The sequence below is a fragment of the Lagopus muta genome, chromosome 9 (assembly GCF_023343835.1).
Source record: "Lagopus muta isolate bLagMut1 chromosome 9, bLagMut1 primary, whole genome shotgun sequence".
NCBI lineage: Eukaryota > Metazoa > Chordata > Aves > Galliformes > Phasianidae > Lagopus > Lagopus muta.
Genome location: NC_064441.1, coordinates 19782001 through 19796188, shown reverse-complemented (window position 1 = coordinate 19796188; position 14188 = coordinate 19782001). Strand labels below are relative to the sequence as shown.

General features: G+C 50.1%; 2 protein-coding genes across 4 annotated transcripts; both read left to right on the top strand.

Moving 5' to 3' along the window:
- Nucleotides 1–337: 337 nt before the first annotated feature.
- Nucleotides 338–3422, top strand: A4GNT (alpha-1,4-N-acetylglucosaminyltransferase). The gene is made up of 3 exons (XM_048954810.1): nt 338–442; nt 1387–1836; nt 2784–3422. The coding sequence occupies exons 1-3, from the start codon at nt 338–340 to the stop codon at nt 3393–3395; spliced, it is 1167 nt and encodes a 388-aa protein (XP_048810767.1). The 3' UTR covers nt 3396–3422.
- A 1748-nt stretch (nt 3423–5170) lies between these two features.
- On the top strand, nt 5171–13760 carry DZIP1L (DAZ interacting zinc finger protein 1 like). Of its 3 annotated transcripts, XM_048954808.1 has the most exons (10): nt 5171–5286; nt 7094–7579; nt 8456–8635; nt 8846–9007; nt 9217–9309; nt 9854–9884; nt 10643–10693; nt 11064–11200; nt 11831–12023; nt 12205–13760. In XM_048954808.1, the coding sequence occupies exons 2-10, from the start codon at nt 7106–7108 to the stop codon at nt 12294–12296; spliced, it is 1413 nt and encodes a 470-aa protein (XP_048810765.1). In that variant the 5' UTR covers nt 5171–5286; nt 7094–7105; the 3' UTR covers nt 12297–13760. The 3 variants fall into 3 exon arrangements, with proteins under 3 accessions (XP_048810765.1, XP_048810764.1, XP_048810766.1); XM_048954807.1 differs by having other exon boundaries at nt 11831–12297; XM_048954809.1 differs by lacking the exon at nt 8456–8635 and having other exon boundaries at nt 11831–12297.
- The last annotated feature ends 428 nt before the right edge of the window (nt 13761–14188 follow it).

The window sequence follows — 14188 nt, the reverse complement described above, 5'->3', positions numbered from 1 at the left end:
GATAGCTGGTCCCTGCAGAGGAGATGTGGCTGCTCCCACGCAACCTGGTGTCATCTCAGGAGGGATTTCCCTACACTGTGAGCCTGTAGATGCAGCTCAGCGAAGGTTCAATCCTGCATCTCACCAGCCAGAGCTCCTTGGTGCTGTATGGGCTCATGCTGCAGTGAGACTAGGATTGAAGAGCTGGGCAATGCCGATGCAGGCTGGAGATGCCCAAACCTGTTCTTTCTTTGTCCTTTTAGGAGGGCCCCATTGGCCTCACACCATCTCTTGGGCTGAGAAAGTAAAGCCACTTTTTCTCTGAGCATCCATCTGCTGCCTTCAGAAGTCCCCTTGCATGATCCAGACAGTTTGGGTGTCTTCCTCCAGGGGCTGGGCTTCCAGGAGGCCTGATGGCCAACGAACAAGCTGGAAATGTGGATTCATCAGAACTATAATCCAGGTATCTTCTAGCTCTTTGCTTGCACAGAGCCGCGTGCTTTCTGTCCTCTATCTGCCTTCTGCTGGTTCCTCCATCCCTGTGGGACCTGAGTCCCTCACAGGCTTTGGGATAAAAGCTGAGGTGTGAGCAGGTTGAGAGAGACTTTGGTTCCTATGTGCTCATGTTCCCTTTGGCTGAGACATCCAAAGCTATAACTATGGTCTTCCCATTGCTGGCACTCACAGCCTCCTTAACTCTACCACACCCTGGGGTTATGGTTCTCACATCCCAAGGACATCTACTGATGGACAAGCACATGTTGGCATGATGTTCCAAAGCTTGAGAACCATTCACTACAATAGCCTACTCCAGGGGTGAGGTGCCAAAATCTCATCCCATCTCACGCTGGGTCTTTTCCAACTCAGCAACTGCATAGCTGTGCCACGAGATGTAGGCATGTGTCCCTTTTTCAGCACTTCTCCAAGTCCCCAGTTTCTGGTTGGGGGTGAGGAGTTGAGGCTACACAGCACTTCATCCCTCAGGCAGAGCCCACTGCACTGCAAGGTTTCATGTCAGGTTTGTCCTGGGGAAAGGCAAGAGTATCACACTGCTGCCTTCATGCTATGGGGAAAGGCACGAGCATCACCTTGCTGCCTTCATACAATCATAGAATCATTAAGGTTGGAAAAGACCACTGAGATCATCAGGAGCAAATGACAACCCATCCCCACCATGCCCACTGACAAGGTCCATCCCTCAGTGCCACATCTCTACAGTTCCTGAACATCTCCAGGAACAGTGCTATGGGGGAAAGGCATGAGTACCACTATGCTGCCTTCCTGCTAAGAGTAAAGGCATGATTATGCTACCTTCATGCCACACTTTCCAAAGCTAGTCCAACAACTCCCAGTCCTGCTAAGCCGTAACACAGATACATATTTTTGCTTCTCCCTGTTTCTCCTTAGCATATATGCCTGAGGCATCACTTCAAAGCCCAAGGGAAAACAAGAATGTTGAAGAAAATCCACATATGCCTCTGCTTCTTCTTCGTCTCCGGCATTTTGTACGAGATCTCCTTGCTATCTGGCTGCTTCTTCTCCTGTATGCCTATGCCCAAGCAATTCCTGACACCTGAGCAAGTCCTCAACCTGGGCAGAAGCATCATCTTCCTGGAGACAACAGAGCGCCTGGAACCACCACCATTGGTGTCCTGCTCCGTGGAGTCTGCTGCCAGGATCTACCAGGACCGGCCCATCATCCTCTTCATGAAGGGGCTGACAAATGACACCGTGTTGGACTCAAACTCCAGCTACACGGCCTTCTCGCTTTTATCTTCTATGAAGAATGTCTTCCTTTTTCCTCTCCAGATGGAAAACGTCTTCCAGGAGACCCCTCTTCTGCAGTGGTACAACGAGGTGAGGATCGTGATGAGGGGGAAGTAGGGAAAAGTTGAAATGATGGTGGGAAAACTCCAAAGAAGGCTTGAAATGAAGGGAGGAGCACAGGCTTGGCAATAAGAAACCAGTCACTTTCATTGTTCTGGTTCAGAACGTGTTTATTTTTGCCATGTTTTGCAATGTATTCATCTATCTGTTTACTGAACATAATATCAGCAATTTCCCACTATCTGGAGAATCAGATTTTTGGCAAACAGAGCGTTGGTAAAAATAGATTGCACATGTGTTTTGATAAAACAGCACTTAATAATCTTGCTCAACAGAAGCTAGTCTGCCCGAGTCCTCTGAGCACTTATTAAGGCTGCCACACACTGATACAGCCCACAGGAGATTAGATGTGAGAGAGATTTCAGTTTTTGTACCCGCAATGTCCAAACCCAAGGTGAGATCTCGCAAGCTCCACCTTGAAAACAAGCTCCTGGCAAACTATTTGCAATAAGCTTTTGTCAGGTTTGTTTGGCTCCATCTCCCTGCAGGACAAGTGGTGAAACTGGATTTCCTTCAAACTCTTCCTTTTCCTGAGGAAGAAATAGCTCTCCAAACTAATAAAGTCTATGGAAACCTGCAGGCCTGTTTGGAAGATCTGAGAGCGATAAGGAAGGGAACATTTAAAGTAGTTTCAGCTTCAGTAATATAGCAAGCAATGATTCATGGCATCATTGGTTTAACACTGTGAGTTTCAAAGAACACAAAGTGAAATGTTCCGATGTTCCTTACATTAACAAAGCATTGCTCTGCTCCGCACTATTATCCTTTTTTTCCAATAAAATTCAATAGCTTTAGGAAGGAAAGGCAATCAGTGGCATTTGAAGGCACGTGGACTGGTAGTGTAGGGGTGTTTTATGGTGCAGCTCATATCCTGATGGGTGGATGGGTGCATTATTGCCTTGCTTTTCTGATTGCAGGTAGACCCCGAAGAGGAGAAGAACTGGGTCCATGTCAGCTCTGACGCCAGCAGACTGGCGCTCATTTGGAAGTATGGGGGCATCTACATGGACACAGATGTCATCTCCATCAGGCCCATCCCTGAGGGAAGCTTCCTGGCAGCGCAGAAGTCAAGGTTTTCCAGCAATGGGATCTTTGGTTTCCCTGCCCGTCACAAATTTATTTGGGACTGCATGGAGAATTTTGTTCTCAAGTACAACGGGAACATCTGGGGGAACCAGGGGCCCTTTTTAATGACGAGGATGCTTAAAGCCATCTGCAATCTCACAGATTTCAAAGGCGTTGAGGATCACAGCTGTCAGAACATCTCCTTCCTAAACCCACAGCGTTTCTACCCCATCCCATACCCAGCCTGGAGCCGCTACTACGATGTATGGGACAAAGTCCCTGACTTCAACCACTCCTATGCTCTGCACTTGTGGAACTTCATGAACCGCAACCGGAAAGCTGTGGTTGCTGGGAGCAACTCGCTGGCTGAAAAACTGTACAAAACCTACTGCCCCAGCACTTATGAGGACCTGATCCAAAACGCGGAGCTGAGGGTCTTCACAAGCTATGAGGACTCTGTGTGATGTGTAGGAAGAAGGAAGGAGAGATTCTTCCAGACTGTCCCCGTTGGAGTCAGCAGCTGGCTTTGCAGTCAAAAGACCTTTGCATAGCCATTGCCCATGCTCCTTTAGGCTGCTAAGGAACATATGCATTGGATGCAGCCTGCAGAGACAGCAGAGACATTATAACAACACTTTTGCATGAGAGGTTGAGGAAATTTGGTTTTATTTCTTTAGAGGTGCTCGTGAACCAAACCTTAATGAATCAAAGGGACTTGTGGACCTTTCTACTGAGCTTTGTGAAAGGAGGTGTTCATAAAAAGACCTGCTGCCTTCCTAGGACGGATTTCAGATGCTCCTCTTGACAGAATTGTCAGCTACACATCAGACAAGTTGCCAACACCTTGGGATGGGCTGAGGCCTCTGAGCAGGTGTAATGCACATGTAATGGCAGGGGATGGATGACTGCTAATGAAGAGTAGCCCAAACTACTGTCTTCTCGATAATCTGAGCTTTTCTCACATGAACTTTATACCCTCCATTTTTGAGAGGGACATATCAGTGCAAGTTAAAATAAAATGGATAGTAAACCACCACAACCTCTGAGCTTGCTTTCCCCTGGAAAAAGATTCCCTTTTTTTGACATATTTGCACTCTCACACATTTTCTTTGGCTCCTTCAGAATGAGGCTGCCCTTCCTCAGGCTCTGGAGTCAGCTCTGGCTGCAAAGTATTGCATCTCTTGAAGAGGAGGTGCTGGGGCACCAAGAACTGATGGGACCTGCCTGCTGGCACTCCCCAGTCCCATTGAAATCAATGGGTTTCTGCTACCAGTAAAATGGGGAATAACAGTCCTAGAAAGACATTTCAGGAGGTGCTAGGAAGGTCACCTTTGTCCAGCTGTCACCTATTTCTTCCTCATATCTCTTTTGGGTTCCCACTTTGCATTTTTGTCTCCTTCCCTCTCACTGGCACCCCGTTCGCCCTGAAGGTGATGGTTCTCACATGGAACTACTGCCAAAAGCCAGGATTCCCATGGGCCACATCTCCCCACCAGCCTCACTGAGCTCCCTCTATGCTGCTCCATTCTTGGGGCCATCCAGAGGGAAACAGAATAAGGGAGACCCCATTTAATCCCATCAGAGCACCCAGCGACCTTATATGCTTCAGGAAAGCAATGCATTCTCTTGCACTGACTTTTATTTTCTTCCCGTAAGAGCAATGCAAATCCACCCAACTCCCTGAAAAGGCACAGCTTGCAAATCTCTTCTGCGTCTGTCTGAGCAGCTGTTTTTAGGTTGGGAGCAGAAAGGCGGGGGTGGATGGCTTGCCCGTCATAGAATGTTTGCCATCTGTACAATGCTATCTTCTGTAAACACAGCAGCTAATGAGCGTGCTGCAATCTGCAGCCTGCTTTCTGCAGCTAGAAGTGGCAGCAGGACTGATAGGAAGAAGCAAGCTCTCCGCACACTTGGGGTTTATGCATTTGGATGGCGGGTTTGGGTCTCCATCCAGCCCCATGGGCTCAGCCCCATCCTCCAGTGAGCACTCAATCAGTGCACTCTGAGTCCATGCTGAGGGCCAGCAGAGGCCACGGGGGGACATTTTGCTGCTCCCCTTCCTGGGGTGCAGCTCACACAGCTCAGCGCAGGGCAGTGGGTTTCACAGTGCTGCCCACAGACGCAGCGTTTTGTCCAATTTGGGCATCGGGAGCTGCTTTTTCTCCGTGGTTTTAAGTGTCACAAGATGGGGGGGGAGCATGGGAGGAGTGTAGGATTACAGCACGGAAATCCTCCCTGTCTGCAAGGATTCAAGCAGTCTCTCGTTGCTCCGGGCTTCTTCTCTCTGCTCTGGTCCCATTTTTGTCCCTACCCTTGTCCCTGCTCCTCAGTTTCTCTCCCTGTCTCTAGCAACAAGTGAGTATTTGCTTTTTTTTTTTTTTTTTTTTTTTTTTTTTTGGCATTTTTCTGCCCCGACTCTTCAAACTCCTACTTAAGGGAAGGGAGGAGCGGCACTGGGGGACGTGCTGCTCCAGCTCTCAGCTCGTTAGCTCACGCGAAAAACATTTCCGAGGCTCTGCTCAGCTGCTTTCCTGCCGGAGAGGCTGACGAGGGGAGGGAAGTGAATGCTGCCTGTGGGCAAGGTCTGGAGGAGTGGGGGGAGCTGCTCCAGAAGGCATAAGAACAGGGGCTAGGTCCCCTGACCCTGCATCTCCCAGTGCCAGCAGAGGGATGCTGGCACCTAAGAGTTTGGGAAGGGTGGAGGAGGAAAGGGGGAGAGAATTCCTTGCCAAAGATGAGAATTGTACATAAGAGAACCAAGCAATAGCCTGGTCTAGCAGCCATGAGCTGGCACAGCGATCTCTCTGAAGGCTGTCTCCATCAGCACTTTGATGGAGTTGGGTTTTGCACAGTGGAGTGGAAATGGTGCATGTAAATGCATTGACTGTGTAAGCTTGGCTGTGTGGTCCTAGCTGCTACCTTGGGGATGGACTTGCATCCCTCAAGGCTGGTGTCTTCTTCACCCAGCACGCACAATTTGAGTTATAGTGGATGAGCATCAACACTTCCACTGGGGGTGGTGAGGGCAGTTCTGACCAGCAGGTCCATCACATCAGTGGGTGCTACATTGCATTGCAGCGTGGAAGTCAGAATACTTTTACACCAGCTGGACACCCATCCCAGGCAAATGAAAGAAAGAACTGAAGGAAAATAAACCTTCAGAGCCAGGTTACTGGCTTGCTGCAGTGGTTGCACCATTGAAGACCTCATATATGGCATTTTATATGAGGAGGAAGGAAAACTAATCAGGCATGCCTGAAACAGGCTGTGGGGCAATCCCAGGCACGCTGCTAAGCAGCAGGTCCGGGTTTAACACTGCTCCTTTGGTGTGTGAAACCCTTGTTAATATTAACAAGGTTGTGTAACATAGCCTGCGGTTAGAGGATCGTTTGGGGATTGTAAAGTGTTCCATGAACAGGGAAATAACTGAGGGGGGGGCATTGTGGTCACTGCTGTTGCTTGGTCACCTTTTCACATTTCCAGTGGGGCAGAAACTTGGTCTGGTTTAGCAGAGGTTAATTCATGCAACAGAGCCTCACCTGCAGGAGCTGTGCGCTGCTCCCCTGCAGATCTACGCAATTTGCAGCTATGAGTCAGGGCTATATTTAGACCTATATATATATATATGTATGCATACATACCTACTCAGGCATATCCTCTTTGTCTGATGCAAGGGATCAGGTTGTTTGACACTGCAGTGCTGCTAATGGTATAAGCGTGGGACTACCCTAAAACACGTGAATTCCAGTGTTTGGGTAAAAGGATTTGCAGATTCATTCACAACGCTTTATTTTAAAGAGTGGCAGTTGTCTGAAAACTTTCCCTTACCAAAAGCAGATGGTAAATAAACTGGAATCCTTCTTCTCCTCCTCCCCCTTCCTCCCCCTTCCTCCCCCTTCCTCCCCTCCCCTCCCCTCCCCTCCCCTCCCCTTCCCTCCCCTTCCCTTCCCTTTTTCCCCTTTTCCTCTTTCTTCCTTCCCCTTCCCCTTCCTTCCCCTTTCCCTTCCCCTTCCCCTCCCTTCCCTTTTATCAGAATTTGGCAAAAACAGTAGATAGCAGCTGCAAATGGGGAGAATGGGGAGAAAAACACTGCCTCTCACCACAGCACTGGAGCTGGAGGATCAGCGCACCCAGTCTTTAATGCACCCCTTCTTCCTTCCAGCCATTTCCAGCCATGGCAACGCTGACAGCAGCCCCAGCACTCACCATCCCACCCAAAACCTTCTGCTTCCAGCCCCGCTGCCTTGCCATGGATCGGCATCGCCTCAGCGCTGTGGATGTGGAGCGAGTGGCACGGGAGGGGGACGTGGCCGTGCTGCAGGAGCACATCTCCAACATCACCTTCTGTAACATGGATGCGGAGCGGTGCCCCCACTGCAGGCAGCCAGCCGACCCTGTGCTGCTGACAGTGCTGAGGTTGGCCCAGCTGAGCATTGAGTACCTGCTGCACTGCCAGCAGCACCTGGCTGACAGCTTGGCTGTGCATGCCCAGCACCTGCAGGATGCCCGTGCACAGCTGGCTCATGCCCAGGGTCTGGCATCAGAGCAGGCAACAAGGCTCCGGGGTGAGAAGGAAGAGAGCAGGAGGTGGAAGAAGCTGGTGGCCACCCAGCTCCTCCTGCAAGCCAGACCCAGTGGCTACTGCAAGGTGTGTGGAGGAGGGGTTAAGAGGGCTGGCTGGGGACATCCCAAAGATTCAAGTGTCCTGGGAATACCTGTGCCATGGTGACTTGGGATATCCTATGGCCCAGTGACAGACTTTTGGAGGCTGTTGGTTTTGGTGCCCATTTAGGTTTTTATCCTCCCACTGAGGTTTTTGCACCTTTTCAGCAGTAAAGCTGCTGGTCATGCCTCCTTGCCCACATCATTGATGAGTGAGCGTTCTCATTTGCTCCCAGACTGTAAAATCCACCCAAACTAGGTGGCTCAGGTTCACACAGCCTGCAAGAACTTGAGGCTGGAGCAGAGCCTGCTACAGGCAGCACTGTACTGCTACTGTTTTCTAGTCTCTGGGGAAAGCCATGGCTTGTGCCTCATCCCATATTCTAACCCTAACCCTAGAACCCTAAGGCCTTCCCGTTAGGCTTCTGCCAGACGACACTCCTGACACCTGTGTACCTCCAGCACAATAGCTGCCTATCTTGAGGTCTCCCCCTCTCCTTATATAGCAGCAAAGCTTTGCCATGCCAGGAACATGGGGAAGCCCCTTTCTGTGACCCAAGTGCTTTTTTTGACCCTTCTCCCTGCCCAGTGCCACCTCTGTGACAAAGCTTTCATGAGCATTGCCCTCCTGCAAGCCCACATGCGGTGCCAGCAACCAGAGGAGGGAGAGCACTGGGGGTGATTCCTTACAATTTAATATTTCTTCTGTGTTTCTGTGAACATTTACGGATGATTGCTGCTCACTGCCTTCCCTTTGGGCAGGGTGTTTGTGCACACACATGGCTCATGAATGTACCTGCAGCTCAGCCAGCTTCTCCTACAGCCCTACACCCCACAGTGACTTTGCTTGGTGCTTTTGCAGGGTGCTGCTGGAGCGGGCAGATCTCACCCTCGCTCACAGTGGCTCTGCTCCCCAGGCTTTGCAGAGGCCAAGAAGGTGGAGCGTATGGAGGAGGAGGTTGAGGAGCTGAAGGCGAAACTGCGTGAGATGCAACAGCAGCTGACAGCAGGGAGGGAGGCAGAGAAGCTGCGCAGGGAGCAGGTATGGCAGGAAGGAAGGAAGAGATGTGATGAGACAGCACAGGTGAAAAATGGTACAGAAGAATATTTCATTGTGAGATCTGTGCTCACTTCTTCAGAATATTTGCCCCCCAAACTTCCTATCACTGCCTCTGGGCAGTGTCCTAACCCTCACCCAACCTGGGCACTGCTGCTCCATACATCTCCTGCTCCCATTTTCCACTCCCTTTAGGAAGAGAAGAGAGCTCATCAGCGGGAAGCGGAGGAAAGGAGAGATTTTGAAAGATGGAAAGAGGAGGAAAGGATGAAGCTGCACGTGGAGATGGATGGCCTGAGACAGCGCTTCTTCACTGAGCTGCAGGATGCTGCCAGCAGGAGCAGTGCTATGGAAGGGGTGAGCTGGGGGACAGTGAGGGGATGTGGATTGCTGCCTCACCCGGTCCAGGTGACTGTACAGGTTCACAGCCCAAAGGGCCCCCTGTTGTCCTGGGGCGTACATGCGTTTTGGAGTCAGAGGCAGCAGCTGGCCAAGGTGGGCCTGGGAGGAATGCAGAATTTCCTGAGACCCACGGGGACAAACAGTTCCTTCCCTCCACACTGCAGAAGCTGCAGGAGCTACAGGCCAAAGCAGCAGTGGTGTCTAACCTGGGGACCCTGCAGGATGATGACTCTGAGCTGGAAATGACAGCAGTGCAGGTGAGCATGTGTCCTAGCCCATCCCATCCATCACCTCTATTTGCACCTGCTTTGGGTACGTCTCATGTCAGCTTGGGTAGAAGTAAGCCCAGAAATGGGACCAGGAAGGTGCAAGGGCATGCCATGGTCCCAAATCATGCATCCTAACTGGAGCTCTGTGGCAGCTCACTGCATGGAGAAGCATTTAAAGCACCAAATAAACATTTCGCCACGCATCAGCTGCCTTCTTGCCCCGTAAAAAAAAGGCTTTGACATGGCAACACCTCTGAGTGTTGGGTGGGTTGGGAAAGGCACCGCCTTTAAAATGGCAGATGTCCTTCAGGACCAAGGGAAAGCTGAATTTCTCCAAGCACAAGGGCAATCAGGTGCCCATGCCTGTAAGAACTGCCCACTGACTGTATCCTTCAGTGTCACATCTCCATGATTCTGGAACACCTGCAGGGATGGGGACTCCCCATCTCCTTGGGCAGCTGTGCCAACACCTTGGCACCTCGCTCAGAAAAGGCCTGGGCATTTCTCTTGTGATCTCTCTTCTTCTTTACAGACCAAGCTGCTGTCTGCAAATAAGCCCAAAGGTAATGACTGCTTTTTAAAAGTGAATCAGTCTGAGTCTGAATAAATGTTTCATAGCTAGCAGTTGGTTGGAGCATGCCTACCTCAGTCTCCCATTACAAGATTGTGCTGTGGGGACATCCTTGGGGAGCTGGCTCTGTGTCCTCTTGCATGAAGCCATGGGTGGGCACCTCACAGCCCCCTGATTGCCAGCAGCAGCACTGGGCACAGCAGAAAACCATCTGCTTCCTGAGCTGGTTTTGCATTGTAGCCATGCCCCGAAGGAATGAGATTTCAATCAAGAGCGCACAGCAATGACCTTGCCTCCTCAAAAATGATACCAGCGGTTATTTGCATGAAAATAAGGAGCTGAGACATGCTGTGGTTTCTTCTTTGCAGCCTTGATTTTCTATAATCAGGTCCTAGGGAGAAAGACTTGAGACTTCTCAGCTCCCACCGCTCCTCAGGAAAACAAAAAGAAAGGCCTTTAGACACAGATGGCTGTTAGCAGATATCCATGGAGCACATCACCCACCCTCCCAGGGGATGGCTCTGACATGCTCCAGGTGGTGGCTTCAGAGGGTGACAGTGCTGCTTCTGAGCACCGCAGGGTTTCCCTCAAGGATGCTCTCCAAGGCACTGGATTTGGGATATCCCTGGATCCCTATAGGAACAGATATTTCTGTGCTTTCCATTTAGCAAAGCAAGGTGGTGTTGGAGCTCACTTCTGCACCAGAGCTTCATCTCCCCTACCCCTCATAGGCTGTTTTCATTCCTGCAGAGACCCAGCAGGTGACCAGAGCAGTGGTTTCTGAAGAGTCCTCAGAAGGAGGTGGGTACTGGAGGTGCAACTATTTTCATATAGGGAACACTGGAATGGGGATAAGGGGGATAATGTTGCTGGCCACCTCCATGCCAAGTATGACAGCACCATGACTAGCCCTGGGTTGGATGCTTCACCCCAGAAAGTTGACTCTGGCAGCTTATTGCTGTGGGGGGGATTTTGGAAGAGTTGTTTCTGAGAAATGGAAGCTAGAGGAGGAAGATGGGTGGCCCCTGATAGAGGGATGTGGTCTGCTGAGAGAACTCAGAAGCCTGCTCTTGGGTGGCTTAGGCTATGGGACTGGTGGAATCCATGTTCTCCGAGGGGATAAGGGCCCAGCCACCTCACTGGGGCACAACCCATGCTCTGCTACACCCAGACACAGCAGATGATGCTCAGAGTGGGAAGAAATGGCTGCTGGAAGCTCTGTGGAGAAAACCAAACCTCCTGAAGAAGTTTCGGCGCATCCTGGAGGAAACATTGGAGGAAAGGCTGGAGAGCATGGGGATCAGCAGGGTAAGTCTGTGCATTCGCTGCCAGCATTTGCAGTGCCAGTGCAGTACAGAGCAGCTCAAAGACTGCTCTGAACAGATATAATTTTTTTTGGAACAACCAAAATTAGCAGCAAAGCAACCCCTGCTTGGAACACTCACACTCTGAGAGGCAAATGAGAGGGTGGAGGCAGAACCAGCTGGTAGCATGAGGAGTAAACTGCAGTGCTCACAACTCTGAGACAGTTTATTAATAAATACCTTTACTACAAGGAGCCTTTCATATGCTAAACCATTCAGGGTTTCCTCTCTTCAGGGAAGAAGGGTGCATGAGAGTACAGCAGCCTCTGTCACAGGGACTTCAAGGGGACTTTCACTGGCCGAGTCTTTTTCATGCTGAGCATATTAAACAGTACCTCCTACACCTTGCTGTGCTGCAATGCAATACCACCACCTAGCACCTAGCAGAGCTGCTGCAAGGGCAAACAATAGCTAAAGACTCATGGACGGATTATGGTTGGGATAGGAGTATTACATTGGTGAAACAGTGGGGTGTGGATAAGGGCTTGTGTGGGGTTCACAAGTTGCTTGTGAGATGCAGACAGTGCAAGCGAGGACTCACAATGTTGGGCCTCCCAACCACCCTGTATTTTAGGCTGCAAAGGGGATCTCCAGCCAGACCTACCAACACCTCCAGGCTGTGCTCAGGCTTCAGCAGCTGCAGAAGGCTAAGAACAGTCCTGGTCTCCTCCACTTAAGGGATGAGCTGATCCAAATGGTGATGAAGAGAGTCAGGCAACTCAAGAAGCCCAGCATTCCATTGCCTCGACAACTCTCCATAATCCCAGGTGAGATGACCTGCTCTCTCTCGATGCCAGCTGTGGGTACCCTTCTTGGCCACCTACTGATGGCCATGGGATGCTGTTCTCTTATCCAGTGGAGCCACCCCTAGGCAGCTGCCCATTGCATCCCTTCTAATTAAGCTGTGCCACCTCCAAATTATCATCTAACATGTTGTGTTCTGTGCAGGGACAGCTGTGTCCATAAAAGGGAAGCTCTTGGAGAGACGTCTGGACGTGAAAACACAGAGACCAGCCAGTGGGATGAAATCCCATCCGTGAGCTCAACATCCCCCAGAGCCAGCCAGCCAACCCATCAATAAACTCCAGGTATCTCACATGAATGGCCATAGGGTTGTTCTTGGACATAATTTCCATACAGCTTCTTCATACCCATTAGCAGTACCACAAAGTAGTCCACGTGCAAGGAGTTCAGAATTACAGCAACGGAAATTTGGCCATTGGCTCCTCTCCCAGTTCTTATTACAATGAGGATGAAGTTCTGGGCCTTCACCAGACAAAGTGGGGAAAAAAAGCAGCATGAAATTTACTAGCCATGGAAATAGAGAAAAGATCTTCTGTGGGTCATCCTGGTTTTGCCATCAAATGTGAGTTGAGCATCCAGCCCTGCTGCTCCCCTTCACCCTCCCTGTGCCCATCATGCAGCTCCCTGCAGTGACCCAGAGGCCTTCCTGGAGGACCTGACCACCAGTCCCAGTGGCTGGTGACTCACAAGGGACCAACACTTGGTTACCATTCAACCAAGCACCGTGCAAAGGAACACTTGGTGCTAACGAGGAAATGGGAGTCCTCTGCCAGCAACCACTGGATGGTGCCACAAGACCACAAACGAACTGCAAACAGCATCCTACAGTTCCAGGAGCCTTCAGAGCCCCACCTGCAGTCCCTCCTCCCCTTCTTGAATCAGTGGGAACCGTGAACCAATGGATGACAATTTGCACATACATAACACTGAGCAAAACTGAAGAAATGAAGCGAGTTCCCCACATTTTGTACTCTTCTAGCATTCTTGTTTTTTCACTGTTCGAAAAATACACTTTCTCAGCTGCTCCTGTTTTCTAGCACATTCCACCTTCAACTCAAACAAATATAAATTCCCATTACTAGCTGCAAACGTTTGCAAGAGCATTTAAATGGCAGGGATAAGGAAGCCCAGCCAGGCTAAGCAGAACAGGGTGAATTCCTTTAAGTTCATCAAATGGCAGAAGTGCCTGCCACATAACAGTCTGCTCCAACACACAAAAACACTCCACACATTTTGTGAGTCCACGTGTCCCCAGGGATGCATGATCAGCTGCACTCCCATACAGTCAGTGTGTGGCTGCATACCTTGAGAGGGAAACGTTCCCATTTTAATCTTTCAAGTTGAAAGAAGGGCAGTACCTGGTCTGTATTATTTGTTACAATGCTACTGCCAGATGTGTTATTTCACGGGTTGTTTAACAACTGGGTTTCTTTTGGGTGAGCGTGGATTGTACTGAGCACTGCTTTTAATGAGTTAAATCAAGATGGGATGTTTTCACCTCATTCCGAGAAATGGGATTAGTGTCTCAGAGGAAGGAATGAGCCTTTTTTGCTGTGAAATAGCTGCATGTCAGGTGAACCTTTGCTCCCATGCAAGGGTTGGTAGGAAAACTGGCCCACGTACCCATGGGCTGTGCTGATGTTATTCACAGCTAATGGAGAAAGTTATTTTCTGCCCCAGAGAGCAAGCAGAAGGAAGAGCCAAGGTCCTCCCCAGCAGAAAAAAAAAAATAAAAACAGTAACAAAAAAAAAAAACAAAACAAAAAACCATCTTTGCAGCCCCTTTAGAGCACTGTCCTTCCCTACCTTTTCTTGCTGGTGCCAAACTGGGCTGCACTGGTGGGGACCCAACGTGCTCCCTGTGCCCATTGGTACTGCCATGCACTCACTCCATACTGCACACTGCCAAACCCATAGAGCAGAAGGGATGCTCCCAAGCAGGCGGATGTAAAAGAAAGCCAACAGAAACAAAGGCAGCAGAGCATGCAGCAGCATCGAGGAATGCCACATACACAAGTGGTTTCAATAGGCAGACAGGTGTTCTGACAATTCCTCCGCACAAAGATCTTTGTGATTGCATTAAGGAAACAAATTCAGCTTCTCCTATGGGAAAAGCGACAGCAAGACA